A 17,498-nucleotide genomic window follows, 5' to 3' on the forward strand; every position below is an offset into this window, starting at 1 on the left:
ATTCAATACCCTACAATAGGCTCCAATTATTTTGATGTTTTAGATGTAATCCAACAGAAGGAAAATGTCTGTCATGCAGACCTGCTTGTCAAGAGGCAAGAGCTTTCATCAAAGCTCCTTAGTAAAGGGAAATTTATAAAATCCTAGGAAAGGTTATACAAGGGTCCTTAATCTTACATGTAGTACCAAGTATGACTAAAGTTAAGGTTTGGTAAAGCTGTATGGTAAGATTATATTGTTTATTATTCTATTCACTCTAGTCTTTTAGGAATGCTTGAAATATTTCACAATTTTTTAAAAAATCTAGCAATCATTTTGATACCCTCACCCACAAAACAAGGGTAAAAAAATCATACAAGATCTCACAAAATATCATTCCATCAGAATCTGACCCTGTTGATAAAGGTTTAGGTTCACCTTCACAAAGCATTTTCTTAAACTGTATTACTGAGATTCACAATCAAGTTCAAGAATACTGGATGATCGGGCGCCTGGGTGGCTCAGTTGGTTAAGCGACTGCCTTCGGCTCAGGTCATGATCCTGGAGTCCTGGGATCGAGTCCCGCATCGGGCTCCCTGCTCGGCGGGGAGTCTGCTTCTCCCTCTGACCCTCCTCCCTCTCATGCTCTCTGTCTCTCATTCTCTCTGTCTCAAATAAATAAAAATAAATAAAATCTTTATAAAAAAAAAGAATACTGGATGATCTCCATTATTTGGTGAGTTAGAGGTGCTGATATGGGTCGCCTGGGAAGATCTCTATGTTACCCAGGAACACAATCAACCATGTCACCTGTCTTTGCACGTTGACATTTACTTCTCCTGTAACACCTTTATTATAAAAGTTTAAGAAATCATAATAAAATACAGAAACTGTGTGCTTCAATCATAATGGATGTTATTTTTTCATGAGATTTTGTTCTATCTGATACTACTTTTAAAGAATAAAATGTTACAGTCTAAGTCTCACATGTACTCTTTCTCAGTCCCTTCCAACCCTTTCTTCTCCAGAGTTAATCACTCTTATGTATTTGTTACATGTGGCATTTATGGCACCCTACTGTTCACATTGCTCTAAAACTTGCTAATTTACTCAATATTGCTTTTAAAAATCTGTTCCATTGACATATGAAACAAGTTTGTTTTAACTACTATGTTTGCTGCTATATTCATTCTCCTACCTATGGGTATTTATATTATTCCAAACTTTCACTAAAAAAAATCCATAATGATCATACTTGTACAAATTTTCTTTATGAATATGTGCACAAGTTTCTCCAATATATATCTATATATATGTAGAGAGAGAGAGAGAAGGATATTTGTGGCAAAATAGTCCAGGTACCACATAGTGCTATTTTGTTCTTCAAACAGATTATAACAATTTACCTTCCCAGAAGCAGTGTGTAAGAGTTCTCATTTTACTACATTTTGTCAAAATTTGGCATTATATCATATATATTTTTAATATCTTGACATGTGATAGCTAGATAATTTTTTAAGTTATTTTGATAAACTATAATGTACTAACTATTGGGATGGTTTAACAAGGTAGCTCCTTTAAAGAGGTTTATCTTTATCATACCTGTTTTAAATTTTAGCAGTGGTCTGCCACTGATGCTAGTAATAATGTCTCTCTTTTACTGGGCCACTTATTATGTTCTAATCACTCTTCAAAGCGTATTAAATATATCATTTTATTTAATCCTTCCAACCATGTGAAAATGTGAGTTCTAAGAGGGCAGGGAGTTATGTCTGTTACATTGATTGTTCTAGCTCCAGGATTTAAAACAATCTCATCACCTAGTAGGTGCTCAGTATATATTTGTTAAATAAATTAATAAATATATTTTAGTCAATGAATCCCTCTCTAACAAAATAATACAGCCTGGGTAGTTTATAAATGACAGAAATTTATTTTTCACTGTTGTAGAGACTGGGAAGTCCAAGATTGTGGTATCAGCAAGGTTGCATTCTGGTGAGAGCCCTCTTCCTGGTTCACATCCAATGCCTTCTCTCTATATTCTCACATAATGGAAGGGACAAGGGATCTCTGTAGGGTCTCCTTTATGAGAATATTAATCCCCTTTATGAGGGCTTCATCCTCCTGACCTAAGTACCATCCAAAGGCCCTGCCTTCTAATACTTTCACATACAATACTAGGGTTTCAACATAGGAATTTGGGAGGACACAAACATTCAGACCATGGCAAAATAATATAATTATTAACATTTTAGAGAAGGGCATTTGGTGAGTAGAAATTATTGCTCAAAGATCATAAATTTGGTAGGAAATGACAAAATCATTAATCTTAAGCACACTTAACCCCTTCCAAACACTTCTTTTCTTGTGCTTCCCATGGATTCTAGGGATATAGCCCATTGTCTTGATGCCTCAACTCTAAGATTTCCTTTAGTGGTGAAATCTTAGTAGGAATGATATATGCTTTGTGAGAATGTAATCCTTAGCTGTATTTCTCAAATATACATAAACTGTTCACAGCACAAGCTCTGGGGCCAATCTGTAAGCAGAGGTTTTTATTGTTTTGTTAAGATTCTCCAGGATGCTATTAAAGTTCTTAAAACTATGCCAACACAAACTTGCAAGCTCAGATACATGACTTCCTACTTTCAGATCCTGTATCTAGCAGGAGGCATGCTTTTTCCATTTCTCCTACCTTTGGAGAAAATGTAGGTAAGGAGCATCCTGCTTTTCCTGCCTAAAACCCCTTCATCTCTAGCTGGAGACTTTGGTCTTTCAGAATGCTCAGGAGCATGTCTTAGAATTACAAGTACATGGGGCAGTATTGTATGGCAAGGAGAAACTTGCCCTCTAAACCCTTAACTAATGTATAAAATTTCTCACAGTATTCACCATATTAAGGATTTTTATTTATCCAAATTATACTTATTAAATACATGTGCTTACAGTTGAGACACCGCCCAGAAATAACTAAATACAAATGAAATTTTGGTAATCACTTTGATTCTGTTTTTGTTGAAAGTTTCTGAAATTTGTGTCTATTGCAAATAATATGGTAACTAATAGTGTACATACATTCACTGAGGCAATTTTAAGAAAATCCTTTATTAAAGGTCTATTTTTGTCATTTGGAGCATTTGTAAGTACATAGCTAGGGCATCTTCAGAATTTAGGAAATGTTTATTACCTTTATATACAGTCTAAGATACCAACCCTTAGTGCTATTTATTTCATCAGTAAGATTATGGATGATTAGATTACTCCAGCTCTACCTTAAAGTTCTGATAAAAATTCTCAAATCTGATTTTGACAAAGTCAAAAGAGGACTTCTAATTATGGCTTTTCTAAAAATTGAATTCATAATATTCAAACAATAGTACTGCAGGGTACCCATTGTTCATTCAAATGAGAGCATCTTGAGTGAACTTGCCTGTGAGTACATGAAATGATGCATGATAAATTCCAGTTCACATGCCCAAACTATTCTTTCATCATATAAGTATAGGCAGTCATTCAAAGCCTAATTAGCAATAGAGCAATAGTGGATTACTTCAGGAGAGCCTATTCAATCATTTCTGAAAGCATGCTTTCTCCCTTTCTATGACTTACGTAAAGCTGTATGATTTCCCCACAGTCTCCACAGCGATCACTGAGGCGTATACCATTACATGAAAATGTAGTCACAAAGGACCCAGAGAAAAAAATCTTACAACCACAAAACTGTCTCTTGATTTTAGCCAATGGCATAGGAGATCCTGGCTGCAGGTCATCACTGGATTATCCAGATGAAGAAGAGATTTTTTTTTTTTTTTCTTGGTAAACAGGCACCCAAGTTATTCAGCCTGAGCCAGGTTTAAGTCATCAAATTGGCTCTCACCTCACCTTCCTATTGTTACATCTTGGATGTGTCGGTCTTAAACATTTTAATTCCTTGGAGGTGAGGTGGAGAAAATGAGGGAACACCTGCTTTATATTGGGTTTACTTTATTTTCACTTCTAAGAACAATTAAATCATTATTTAGCTCTCTACTACCTAATTCTGTAAGGGTGATTTTCAGAGTTAGTGATCTGAAAAACTGATGTAGTCTGCGACCCTACTAGTTAATATTTCAGGTGATCTACATCTTCCTCAAATGTTTAGGGTTTTATATAATATCATCCATTGACTTTGCAAGCCCAGTACCAAACCAGATGTACCCTCTGTTCCTGTAATGCTGGCCAACTTGCCCTTCCTCAAAGCTACCGTGCACTTTCACACACTTTTTTCTTTTTCTGGGATGCTATTCCAATTTCTTTGAGGTTAAATTCAACAATTCAGTTCAAGTGCTATATCCTTAAAAATGTTCCCCTCAATACTCTGACATTCCAGCAGGATTAACTGCATAGCATTTTGTTAATATGATGATTAAAATCCTTGGGAATTTAATTTGATATACTAGATTGTGTGTTCTCTGAAAGCAAACTTTGTGCCTTTTCCTTCTTTATAGCCTCCTCTACTTCCCAGCATATTGCCTTGCACATAGTTGATATTCAGTATATTTTTATCAAAATCCATTTTTGCAGAATATTGTTTCAATCCCAATTTTAAAAGAATATATTTTTATTGAAACACATCATGCCTCGATGCCTTTAATCAACTAAAATTTCAAATAGGTATATATTGAAGAGATATATAAGTGAATGTATGAAAATAGATAATTGGTTATTGTTATATAACTTATCTTTGCACAGATATATACATGTTGGTCATCCTTTAGTCCCAGCACCTATTCCATAACCATTATATTAAGAGTGCTTAGTTTGACTTAACATTTTTATCTTGCTAATATTATGTGTTTGTTTATTAATTTTGAAAGAAAATTATAAGTCTATTTATTTTCATTTTTCTTTGTCAAATGAATCAGATAAAACTTTTTAGAAGCCAAAGATCATGTTTACCACAATGTCATGAATGGGGAGGATTTTGATAGTGCAATTTTGATGGTAGCATCAGAGTTATCTTTGTGTTACCAAGTCAAGGTCACAGAACATTGTGATGATTAATGCTTGAAGTTATTTTTCATAACTTGAAGATTTCTTAAACTATTTATTCCAAATATGAACACATTTATTCAAAGCATAAGACATAAACCTCCTCAAATTAATCTCATACAGAATTATAATGGGGAATAAATACTTTTATTCATTCAGCAAATACCTATTGAAAGCCTTCAAGCAAACTGGAAACAGGAGGTTCAACTAGAAAAATTATGTGGTGATAAAGTAAGAGAGAGTGGTTTGAACTGGGGGCTGAGAGCAGTGGATATGGAGAAAAGTGGGTGTATTAGAAATTTAGAACATGGAAGAAAGAGATCTCCAAGCATCTTTCAACACTATACTTCACTGAGAGTCAATATGATACTATCTTTAAAATGAGAAAATCTTTTACAATAAGGCAACAACAGAGCTAATTCTAATCAGTAAGTGGTCAATCTCTGTCTTAGAAAATTCCAAACCATTGTCTGTAGCTTACTCCATTCCTCATGTGGTCCCTTCCCTCCAACAATCCCCATTATCACAGGTTTCTTGCAAGTTATCTCTTTAGCTAACTTTTAAATTTTTTTTCAACCTCAAGTAACTTTTGTAGGGTTTAGCACTTCAAATTATGCAATAAATATTTAAGGAATGAATGAATAAATGAAAAAAAGTTCATATCTTCACAAACCCTCACATTTAGTCAGTTCTTAGTAATTGTTAAATAGTTCATATGGTCCAAGTCATTTCCTCTTCTATCAAAGCGTACTTCTTCTGAGCTTAGTTTCTTGGGGTTACAATTCACTATGAGTAAATTAAGGCAATGATTCAAAAAGTTGAGGCATGTGTTAATATGTTTCCTCTCCCAAATTTGCATCTTAAATGGAGATCTTAAACTTTTTATTTTCCCATGTGGATAACTAATATTGGGGATTTCAGGCATCTTGGCAGGCTGGAAAGACAGAGCTTCACAAATCTCATCACATAGGAACATCTTCTGTCTACAAGAAAGACAGATCTTGATGTGGTCAAAGAGTCTTCCAGTCCAGCAACTCTCTGACAAGTGTTCTTTACACATATTTTCAGAGAGTGATAAAACAACAACAACAAAAAGAAACACCCACACACAAACAAAAACAAAGAATAGTGAATTGAGTGGGGATAAGTCCTACAGTCAGTGATGGGACAAAAAGTTTGGAGACCTATGCATTTAAAAATTTTTTCTAATTAATTGCAAGATGATACTGAAAGTATTACATAAATAACACTAAACTGGAAAGATCCTTTTTTGGACAACTAAATGTCAAAGAACTTAGTGAAACATCCCTTTGATTTTAAAGGTGGGTTTTGGTTCACTGTTTCATTTTATTTTTACACATAAAAAATTTAAATATATAATAAATTGATGAAGTTGCTATATCTGTTATGGTTTTCAAGAAAACACTGATTGTACTTATGTTCAGAGTTTTCTATGTATATGACAAAACAAAATAATGCAAAAATGGCTTCTAAAAATTGGTATTTTGAGTTCTGTATATCATGAAAAATTTGGTGATTATATAAACATACAATTTAAAAATCATCAATGATATATCTATATTGGGAAAAGCAATAGTTAAAAGACATTTGTTATTATTTCAAAAGCTGTTAGTCAATATTAGATGATCTAATCACTCTAAAACATTATTATAATGCAAACATTTTACCAGTGTGATCCCTACCTTTGCCAATGACAATAAAATAATAGTTTAAAGTCCAAGAATCCTTTCTCACTGGTTTTAGGTTTTAAGTTTTGTTTATATTTTAATGCGGACAGCTGATGTTCGGAGAAGCCCCAAATTTTCACAACTGACTCAGAAGAAAAGTGAAAATCTTTGCAGGGCCTCTATTATTTATTCTTATAAAAGAAAACAACAACAACAAAAGAATTGAGTATTATTATCAAGTACTGAAAGAAAGCCGAAGAAAAAGATGAAATTATTTTATAAAAATCATGAAAACAGAATATCCTCTAGGTAATTCACAAACATGAACTAAGTTGTCAGTTTTTATACCTGGCAAACAGAGGAACCAGCAGTCTGTGAGTACAAACAGGATTTCTGAACGATCATTATAAAGTGTCACCAGAAAAGTTGTTCACTGCTAATCACATCTGCAACTTTTTCTAAGACAACCTGCCCCCACACAAAAGCTGCCAGGCTGTGACAGCCACCATCACTGCTCTGTGAAGCATGATTAGCTATCTGAAATAAAGTACTCCACCCATTGGTTGGCCTGTGATCTTGGACTTAGGACTTCTAGCCTAGTACTAAAAAAGATGTATACATAAAGCCAGCTAGAAGATTGTGAGAAAAGATGCCATTATTTCTGGGAACCGATGTTGAAAGTTATGATGTAATGGGCACCTGGGTGGCTCAGTCGGTTAAGCGATTGCCTTCGGCTCAGGTCATGATCCCAGGGTCCTGGGATCGAGTCCCACATCAGGCTCCCTGCTCCGCGGGGAGCCTGCTTCTCCCTCTCCCACTCCCCCTGCTTGTGTTCCCTCTCTCACTGTGTCTCTCTCTGTCAAATAAATAAATAAAATCTTTAAAAAAAAAGAGAGAGAAAGTTATGATATAATGAGAATCATGAATGGGGCTCATGCTAAACTAAACAAGACAAGTTTATGAAAGCACAGAAACCTGAGAAAGGAGTGCCTGGGGTAGACATCTTTTGTCTCTAGTCAACAGCTAATTTCCCTTCTTTTCTGCTCATAAAACCTCTGATTTTGTTTGCATTGTAAGTAATTAGTCAGAGAGGTTGAATTACGACTGGTCTAAGCCCAGTAGTCTGCTAGAATCTGTTATACCAACTCACAAGACTTGTTTTTTTGCATCTCTTCAGTGACATCACATTGGTAGCTTAAAACCTGCTTATGTGGCAGTATTTATGGCACAGAAATCAGGAAGTGCTACAAATAAGGACTACCATTTCCTCTGGCCCCCAGTCAGTTATTAATCATTTGTCACCATTCTAAGCCTATCATAGAAATCCCATTTCCTTTTGCCAGCAGTTGGTTCAGGTGTAGGTACAGGAACAAGTTTTGACCTATGACACATAAGAGAAAGTCTGATGGAAGTCACCCAGGAAATATTTCCACCTGATAACTTGAAGCCAACAAGCTACCTTGCCTTCCTGCTTTAGGTGGTATTGTACGATGCTTGAGATGTAAGCTCTGAGACGCAACCATGAGGGAAGGTCAATAGAATCCAGAGATGTCTAAAGAGGTCATTAATAACCTTAGAGCACTACCAGCTAGAACATCCAAAGGGCAGGAAAGTAGAAACAATCCACCCTGGGTATAGAAACTAATGGAGTGCATTATCTGTAGAGAATTTTAAAACAAAAATGAAACACATTAAATATTAATCCACTTTTTAATTATTACCCTGTGCTGACAATTCTAAACAACGTTAGTGATAAAATACTATTCCTCATATGTCTTGACTATTCCTATCTAAGTCCTTCGGTATGCTTAGGCGAGTAAGTTTAGAATCAACTATCTTAAACATCTAGTTACATGAGGTACCTTCCCTCATGTATATAAATGTTTATATCTTTTGATTTCTCTGCACTTCTTTTCTATCAGAATTTTTGTTGTTTTCGTTTATTTGTTACTTAAGGAACTTCCACATGAGTTTTCTCTTATGTGTAGGAAAAGCATGCTGAAGTGCTAAAGCTGTTCACAGAAAGTAGGAGACTCAGAAGATTGGGGGGTCAGGTTAATCCAGCACTGAAAAGAAAAAGCATGAGCTCCTGTTCTCAGGACCTATGGACTTGCTCAGATCTCAGGGCTCCCACAGCTCTAATCAGGCAATGACAGGCCAATTATAGTTCTTGCTCTTATGTGTCCAGGAGCTTCTCCCTATTGTGTCATTAGTATACCTATAATAAACTGCCTTTACAGAGAGTAGTGTGAGCAGGTTTCTTTGTTTTATAACCAAAAGAACCAATTAAAAACAGAATCTAGCATTTAATAATTAAACCAAAGATTGCCCCTATATAAGATGTTGATTGGACACACATACACACAAAATCTATGCTAAGAAGACAGTAAATAGACAAAAATATGCTTAACATAGCATTGTTTCTAATAGTTAAAATTGCAATTTATCTAAATGCTAAGAAAAACAGCTTTTTTGAAAAATGTATAATGTTGTGGGAAAATTCAGCCAAATATTTATTATATGCCTCATGACACAATTATTTAAAAACATAAGTTTATACATATATATTTATATATATAAATATATATATATTTGGATGGAAATAAATCAGATATCAATGGTTGTTATTTCTGAATAGTGGGATCAAGGGATGTTAATATTTTTATCCATACATTTTCTATTATTTTCAAAGTTTTCACCTCTGCAGAAATAAAACAATTTATTAAATAATTACCATGCATTTCTTTCATTAATGTATCATGAAAATACACCAGGTTTCCAGAACTATCATTCAAGATGAGAATATATACATGCATGAAAGTAATGAGTTCCACAGGTTAAACAAACTACATCAGGAAACTTTTAAAAGATAAAATGATTTTAGAAATTCATGAGAATATTCATTTTATAAAAAATAATATCACATTCTAGTCTCTTTCAAAAAAAAAAGGAAAAAGATGTAATCTATTTTATTTTTAAAAAGTTTTTATTTAAATAATCTCTACACCCAACATGGGGCTCAAACTCAGGACCCTGAGATCAAGAGTCGCATGCTCTTCCGACTGAGCTGGCCAGCTGCCCCCAAAATGTAATTTATTTTAAGGAGAGGCTTAATTTTTCTAAGAAAATAAAAAAAGATTAAGAAGTATTTAGTTCTTTGCTGTTATAACAATATAATCAAAACCTGAGTTATGCTTCTGAGAGTATGGTTTTATTAGAGTAATTTCATAATCCTATGGTATGCTATTCTGTTATGTGATAAAAGAATCATCTAGGTTTGACATGAAATCTCAAGCCCATCTGTAACTGATGTAGTAAGCTGTTTAGACTTATTTATTTGATTATTTAGATCACCGTTATTCAAATACATATACTGGAAGCTGAAGTACATATTGTACCTCAAATCAATGAAGAGTTTTCCTCTCTATCTATCTAAATTTTTAGTGAAGAAAAATTATGTTAGAAAAGAAGTGCAGACAAATCAAAAGATATAAATATATTAAAGGGGGAGATGATTATTTATTCAAAAAGCCAGAAAATGCCTAAGATTTCCAGTACTATTTTCAATTATGCTTTGTCTATAAATAGGCATTTCTTTTAGAGACACAGTGTAAATTGTTGAGTTGTACGGATTACAAGGCATGAAGCTCATTATCCTAGAGTAGATCACACATAACAGTACTTTGCTTTGATAAAGATGATCATTAACAAGAATCTCATTATATTGCATAAAATTAATTATATTCAGAATTATCCTGTTTCAGAAAATTGACAAGGGCAAATGTATAAATTAAAAGATTCAAAACATACCAGATACAGCAAGGAAGTCATCAATGCTTGTAATGTCATCTACAGCTTCGGTGAGGACATGGATATGATTCTCCCACGTGTGCTTGTACATTTCCATGGTTTTTTTGACCACTTGACTTTTGGGTCTTGCCGCCAAAGCAAGTGCAGCATTAATGATCTGCAAAGATGTACAATGTTCACATAGTGATTTCTTTGGGAATAGTTACCATTGTGCAGATAACAGGTATTATTTTAAAAAGAAAACATGTACATCTTTTAACAGCAGGGAAATGGTAAAATGCCCTTGTGTGTAACTCCCTCTTTGCTTTTGGTAAGAATTTTATTTTATTTGCGGCTGTCATATTCTTCCTAAACTTCTGTCTTACAAACTTAAAATAGGTATCAAACAAATCCGATGTATCTTCTGTGTGCAAAATGACACAATAAGCACTATATAACTCGTATTCTAACAGAGGAAATAGCAGACATAGGTAAAATATCATTAAAAATATATAATTAAGGGGGGAGGAGCAAGATGGCAGAGGAGTAGGAGACCTGGATTTCGTCTGGTCCCAGGAGTTCAGGTGGATAGGGATCAAACCATTCTAAACACCTACAAACTCAACAGGAGATTGAAGAAAAGAATAGCAACAACTCTCTGAACAGAAAAGTGACACATTTCTGGGAGGTAGGACGTGTGGAGAAGTGAATCCGAGGTGATACTGGGGAGGATAGATGGCGGGGGAGGCCTCCGTCCGCCGCTTCTGGCACGTGATAGAGCAGCAGAGCACAAAATCGGAACTTTTAGAAGTCGGCTCCGCTAAGGGACGTTGCTCCAGTGGCTAAGCGGTGGGGGGGAGGGGGGGGTGGAACCCTCGTGGGACAGTGTGGTCTCAGGACCCTCGGGGTCACAGAAAAACCAGGAGTGCCTAAGCGCGGCAGAGCTCCCAGGTACCGGAGTGGGGAAGCCAGCTGCAGAGACGGATCCGAGGAGCAGGCTCTCAGCTTGGGTTTGCCATAAACCATGATCCACGGCACAGTTAGGCCACTGCTCCTCCAGCAGGGACCCAACAGGTGGCAGATTGGGGAGACTCACCTTCCACCCCCAGGAGGAGTGGCATGGAAACGCACTGCAGAGATCTGCTGGGTTTGGAGACTCCACACGGGGTCCAGTGCCAGAGATAGAAACACTCGGTCACAGGCCGGGTGAGCACAGAGTGTGGCCGGGGACCGGGGAGATGGGAGTAATTGACTGCTTTTCCCTGGGGGTGCACTGAGGAGTGGGGACCCGATTCTCGGCTCCTCCGGGGTGGAGATTGGGAGGCCACCATTTCACTCTCATCCTCCAAAGCTCTACGGAAAGCTTGCAGGGAACAAAAGCTCCCCAGAGCAAACCTGAGCAGATTACTTAGCCCTGACCAGCAAGGGCGGAGCAATTCCACCTCCAGCAAAGACATTTGGGAACCATGGCAACAGACCCCTTCCCCAGAAGATCAGCAAGAACAGCCAGCCAAGACCAAGTTTACCCATCAATGAGAATGGCAGAATTCCAATGCTAGGAGAATACTGCACAAAGAATTCATGGTTTTTTTCCCATGATACTTTAGTCTTTCAAAGTTAATTATTTTTTTAACTTTCTTTTTTTTTTGGAATTTTTCTTTTTCCCTTTTTCAACCAACATTTTATCAATCTCTTTTATAAAAAAATATTTTTTATTTTTCATTTTTATCCCTTCATAGAAGTTACCCTTATTTTTGGTATATATATATAAGTTGTTCTCTCTTTAAAATTTTAGGATACAGTTTCTTCTAACAGACCAAAATATACCCTAAATCTCTAGTGTATGTCTTTGTTCTAGTCTCCTGCCTGATCACATACTCTCCCTTTTTTTTTAAATCTTCTTTCTTTTTTCAACCAACTTCTTATCAATTCCTTTTATAAAATCCTTTATACTTTTCATCTTTACAGTCATATTCCATTCCTTCATCATATTAACCCTTATTTTTGTACATAAATAAGTTTTTCTTTCCTTAAAATTTTGGGAGGCACTTTCTTCTAACAGACCAAAATACACCCAAAATCTAGTGTGTGGCACTGATCTATGCACCAGCCTGATCATATTTGATCATATTCCAATTTTTTGTTTTGTTTTTCTTTGTTTTTATCTTTTTCTTTTTTCTTTCTTTCCTTTCTTTTCCCTCAGTTTCAGGTCTTTTCTGATTTGTTTAGTGTATATTTTCTGGGGACGTTGTTACCCTGTTGGCATTTTGTTCTCTCATTCATCTATTCCTCTGGACAAAATGACAAAATGGAAAAAATCACCTCAAAAAAAAGAACAAGAGGCAGTACTGACTGCCAGGGACCTACTCAATATGGACATTAGTAAGATGTCAGAACTAGAGTTCAGAATGATGATTTCAAAGATACTAGCTGGGCTTGAAAAAAGCATGGAAGTTATTAGAGAAACCCTTTCTGGAGAAATAAAAGAACTAAAATCTAACCAAGTTGAAATAAAAAAGGCTATTAATGAGGTACAATCAAAAATGGAGGCTCTAATTGCTAGGATAAATGAGGCGGAGGAGAGAATTACTGATATAGAGGACCAAATGATGGAAAAGAAAGAAGGTGAAAAAAGAGAGATGAACAACTACTGGATCACGAGGCCAGAATTGGGGAGATAAGTGATACCGTAAGACGAAACAACATTAGAATAATTGGGATCCCAGAAGAAGAAGAAAAAGAGAGAAGGGCAGAAGGTATACTGGAGCAAATTATAACAGAGAACTTCCCTAATTTGGGGAAGGAAGCAGGCATCAAAATCCAGAAGGCACAGAGAACCCCTCTCAAAATCAAGAAAAACAGGTCAACAACCCGACATCTAATAGTAAAACATACGAGTCTCAGAGACACAGAGAAAATCCTGAAAGCAGCTCAGGAGAAGAGATCTGTAACCTACAATGGTAGAAATATTAGATTGCAACAGACCTATCCTCAGAGACCTGGCAGGCCAGAAAGGACTGGCATGATCTATTCAGAGCACTAAATAAGAAAACTATGCACCAAGAATACTATATCCAGCTAGGCTGTCATTGAAAATAGAAGGAAAGATAAAAGCTTCCAGGACAAACAAAAACTAAAGGAATTTGCAAACATGAAACCAGCCCTACAAGAAATATTGAGAGGGGTCCTCTAAGCAAAGAGAGAGCCTAAAAGTAACATAGACCAGAAAGGAACACAGACAATATACAGTAACAGTCACCTTACAGGCAATACAATGGCACTAAATTCCTATCTTTCAATAGTTACCCTGAATGTAAATGGGTTAATGCCCCAATCAAAAGACACAGGCTATCAGATTGGATAAAAAGACAAGACCCATTGATATGCTGTCTGCAAGAGACTCATTTTAGACCCAAAGACACCTCCAGATTGAAAGTAAGGGTGTGGAAAACCATGTACCATGCTAATGGACACCAAAAGAAAGCTGGGGTGGCAATCCTTATATCAGACAAATTAGATTTTAAACCAAAGACTGTAATAAGAGATGAGGAAGGACACTATATCCTACTTAAAGGGTCTATCCAACAAGAAGATCTAACAATTGTAACTATCTATGCCCATAACATGGGAGCAGCCAATTACATAAGCCAATTAATAACAAAAGCAAAGAAACACATCGACAACAATACAATAGTAGTGGGGGACTTTAACACCCCCCTCACTGAAATGGGCAGATCATCTAAGCAAAAGAGCAACAAGGAAATAAAGACTTTAAATGACACACTGGACCAAATGGACTTCACAGATAGATTCAGAACATTCCATCCCAAAGCAACAGAATACATATTCTTCTCTAGTGTCCATGGAACATGCTCCAAAATAGATCACATCCTAGGTCACAAATCAGGTCTCAACTGGTACCACAAGTTTGGGATCATTCCCTGCCTATTTTCAGACCACAATGCTTTGAAACTAGACTCAATCACAAGAGGAAAGTTGGAAGGAACTCAAATACATGGAGGCTAAAGAGCATCCTACTAAAGAATGAATGGGTCAACCAGGAAATTAAAGAAGAGTTAAAAAATTTCATGGAAACAAATAAAAATGAAAACACAACTGTTCAAAATCTTTGGGATGCAGCAAAGGTGGTCCCAAGAGGAAAGTATATAGCAATACAAGCCTTTCTCAAGAAACAAGAAAGGTCTCAAATACACACCCTAACCCTACAACTAAAGGAACTGGAGAAAGAACAGCAAATGAAGCTTAAAACTAACAAGAGAAGAGAAATAATAAAGATCAGAGCAAAAATCAATGAAATAGAAACCAAAAGAAGAGTAGAACAGATCAATGAAACTAGGAGCTCTTTCTTTGAAAGAATAACAAGATTGATAAACCCCTGGCCAGACTTATCAAAAAGAAAAGAGAAATGACCCAAATAAATAAAATTAAAATGAAATAGGAGAGCTCACACCCAACACCAAAGAAATATAAACAATTATAAGAACATATTATGAGCAACTCTATGCCAGCAAATTAGATAATCTGGAAGAAAGGGATGCATTCCTAGAGATGCATCAACTACCAAAACTGAACCAGGAAGAAATAGAAAACCTGAACAGATCTATAACCACTAAGGAAATTAAAGCAGTCATCAAAAATCTCCCAACAGACAAAAGCCCAGGGCCAGATGGCTTCCCAGGGGAATTCTACCAAACATTTCGAGAAGAATTAATACCTATTTTTCTGAAACTGTTCCAAAAAAAAAATAGAAATGGAAGGAAAACTTCCAAAGTCATTTTATGAGGCCACCATTACCTTGATTCCCAAACCAGACAAAGACCCCATCCAAAAGGAGAATTACAGACCAATATCCTTGATGAACATGGATGCAAAAATTCTCACCAAAATACTAGCCAAAAGGATCCAACAGTACATTAAAAGGATTAGTCACCACAACCAAGTGGGATTTATCCCTGGGCTGCAAGTTTGGTTCAACATCCACAAATGAATCAATGTGATACAATACATTTTAAAAGAAAGAACAAGAACCATATGATCCTCTCAATAGATGCAGAAAAAGCATTTGACAAAGTACAGCATCCTTTCTTGATCAAAACTCTTCAGAGTATAGGCATAGAGGGTACATACCTCAATATCATAAAAGCCATCTATGAAAAAACCACAGAGAATATCATTCTCAATGGGGAAAAACTGAGAGCTTTCCCCCTAAGGTCAGGAACGCGGCAGGGATGTCCACTATACCACTGCTATTCAACATAGTATTAGAAGTCCTAGCCACAGCAATCAGACAAAAAGAAATAAAAGGCCTCTGAATCGGCAAAGAAGAAATCAAACTCTCACTCTTTGCAGGTGATATGATCCTTTATGTGGAAAACCCAAAGACTCCACCCCAAAACTGCTAGAACTCATACAGGAATTCAGTAAAGTGGCAAGATATAAAATCAATGCACAGAAATCAGTGGCATTCCTATACACCAACAACAAGACAGAAGAAAGAGAAATTAAGGAGTTGATCCCATTTACAACTGCACCCAAAACCATAAGATACCTAGGAATAAATCTAACCGAAGAGGCAAAGAATCTGTACTCAGAAAACTATAATATACTCATGAAAGAAATTGAGGAAGACACAAAGAAATGGAAAAACGTTCCATGCACATTGATTGGAAGAACAAATATTGTGAAGATGTCAATGCTACCTAGAGCAATCTACACATTCAATGCAATCCCTATCAAAATACCATCCACTTTTTTCAAAGAAATGGAACAAATAATCCTAAAATTTGTATGGAACCAGAAAAGACCCTATATACCCAAGGAAGGTTGAAAAAGAAAAGCAAAGCTGGCGGCATCACAACTCCGGACCTCAAGCTCTATTACAAAGCTGTCATCATCAAGACAGTATGGTACTGGTACAAAGACAGACACATAGATCAATGGAATGGAATAGGGAGCCCAGAAATGGACCCTCAACTCTATGGTCAACTAATCTTTGACAAAGCAGGAAAGAATGCCCAATGGAAAAAAGACAGTCTCTTCAACAAATGGCGTTGGGAAAATTGGACAGCCACATGCAGAAGAATGAAACTGGACCATTTCCTTACACCACACACAAAAATAGACTCAAAATGGTGGAAAGACCTCAGTGTGAGACAGGAGTCCATCAAAATCCTAAAGGAGAACATGGGCAGCAACCTCTTCGACCTCAGCCGCAGCAACTCCTTTCTAGAAACATCACCAAAGGCAAGGGAAGCAAGGGCAAAAATGAACTATTGGGACTTCATCAAGATGAAAAACTTTTGCACAGCAAAAGAAGCAGTCAACAAAACCAAAAGACAACCAACAGAATGGGAATAGATATTTGCAAATGACATATCAGATAAAGGGCTAGTATCCAAAATCTATAAAGAACTTATCAAACTCAACACCCAAAGAACAAATGATCCAATCAAGAAATGGGCAGAAGACATGAACAGACATTTTCCCAAAGAAGACATCCAAATGGCCAACAGACATATGAAAAAGTGCTCAACATCGCTCGGCATCAGGGAAATCCAAATCAAAACCTCAATGAGATACCACCTCACACCTGTCAAAATGGCTAAAATTAACAAGTCAGGAAATGACAGATGTTGGCGGGGATGCGGAGAAAGGGGAACCCTCCTACACTGTTGGTGGGAATGCAAGCTGGTGCAGCCACTCTAGAAAACAGTATGGAGGTTCCTCAAAAATTTGAAAATAGAGTTACCATATGATTCAGCAATTGCACTACTGGGTATTTACCCCAAAGGTACAAATGTAGGGATCCGAAGGGGTACATGCACCCCGATGTTTATAGCAGCAATGTCCACAATAGCCAAACTGTGGAAGGAGCCAAGATGTCCATCGACAGATGAATGGATAAAGAAGAAATGGTATATATATATATATATATACACATACATATATATATATATATATATACCATTTCTTCTTTATCCATTCATCTGT

At 36.3% G+C, this 17,498-nt stretch overlaps 1 protein-coding gene across 1 annotated transcript in view; it reads right to left on the minus strand.

Annotated features, from left to right (window-relative positions):
* LOC118017833 (catenin alpha-3-like) overlaps window positions 1–17,498 on the minus strand; it is a 1,833,615-nt gene that overhangs the window by 571,388 nt on the left and 1,244,729 nt on the right. Inside the window, exon 12 of the mRNA XM_035016112.1 lies at window positions 10,509–10,665. Coding sequence (XP_034872003.1) covers window positions 10,509–10,665 — 157 coding nt within the window. The remainder of the gene's footprint in view (window positions 1–10,508; window positions 10,666–17,498) is intronic.

Source organism: Mirounga leonina, unplaced genomic scaffold (genome assembly GCF_011800145.1).
Source record: "Mirounga leonina isolate KUSES-001 unplaced genomic scaffold, KU_Mleo_1.0 Mir_106, whole genome shotgun sequence".
NCBI classification, from domain to species: domain Eukaryota; kingdom Metazoa; phylum Chordata; class Mammalia; order Carnivora; family Phocidae; genus Mirounga; species Mirounga leonina.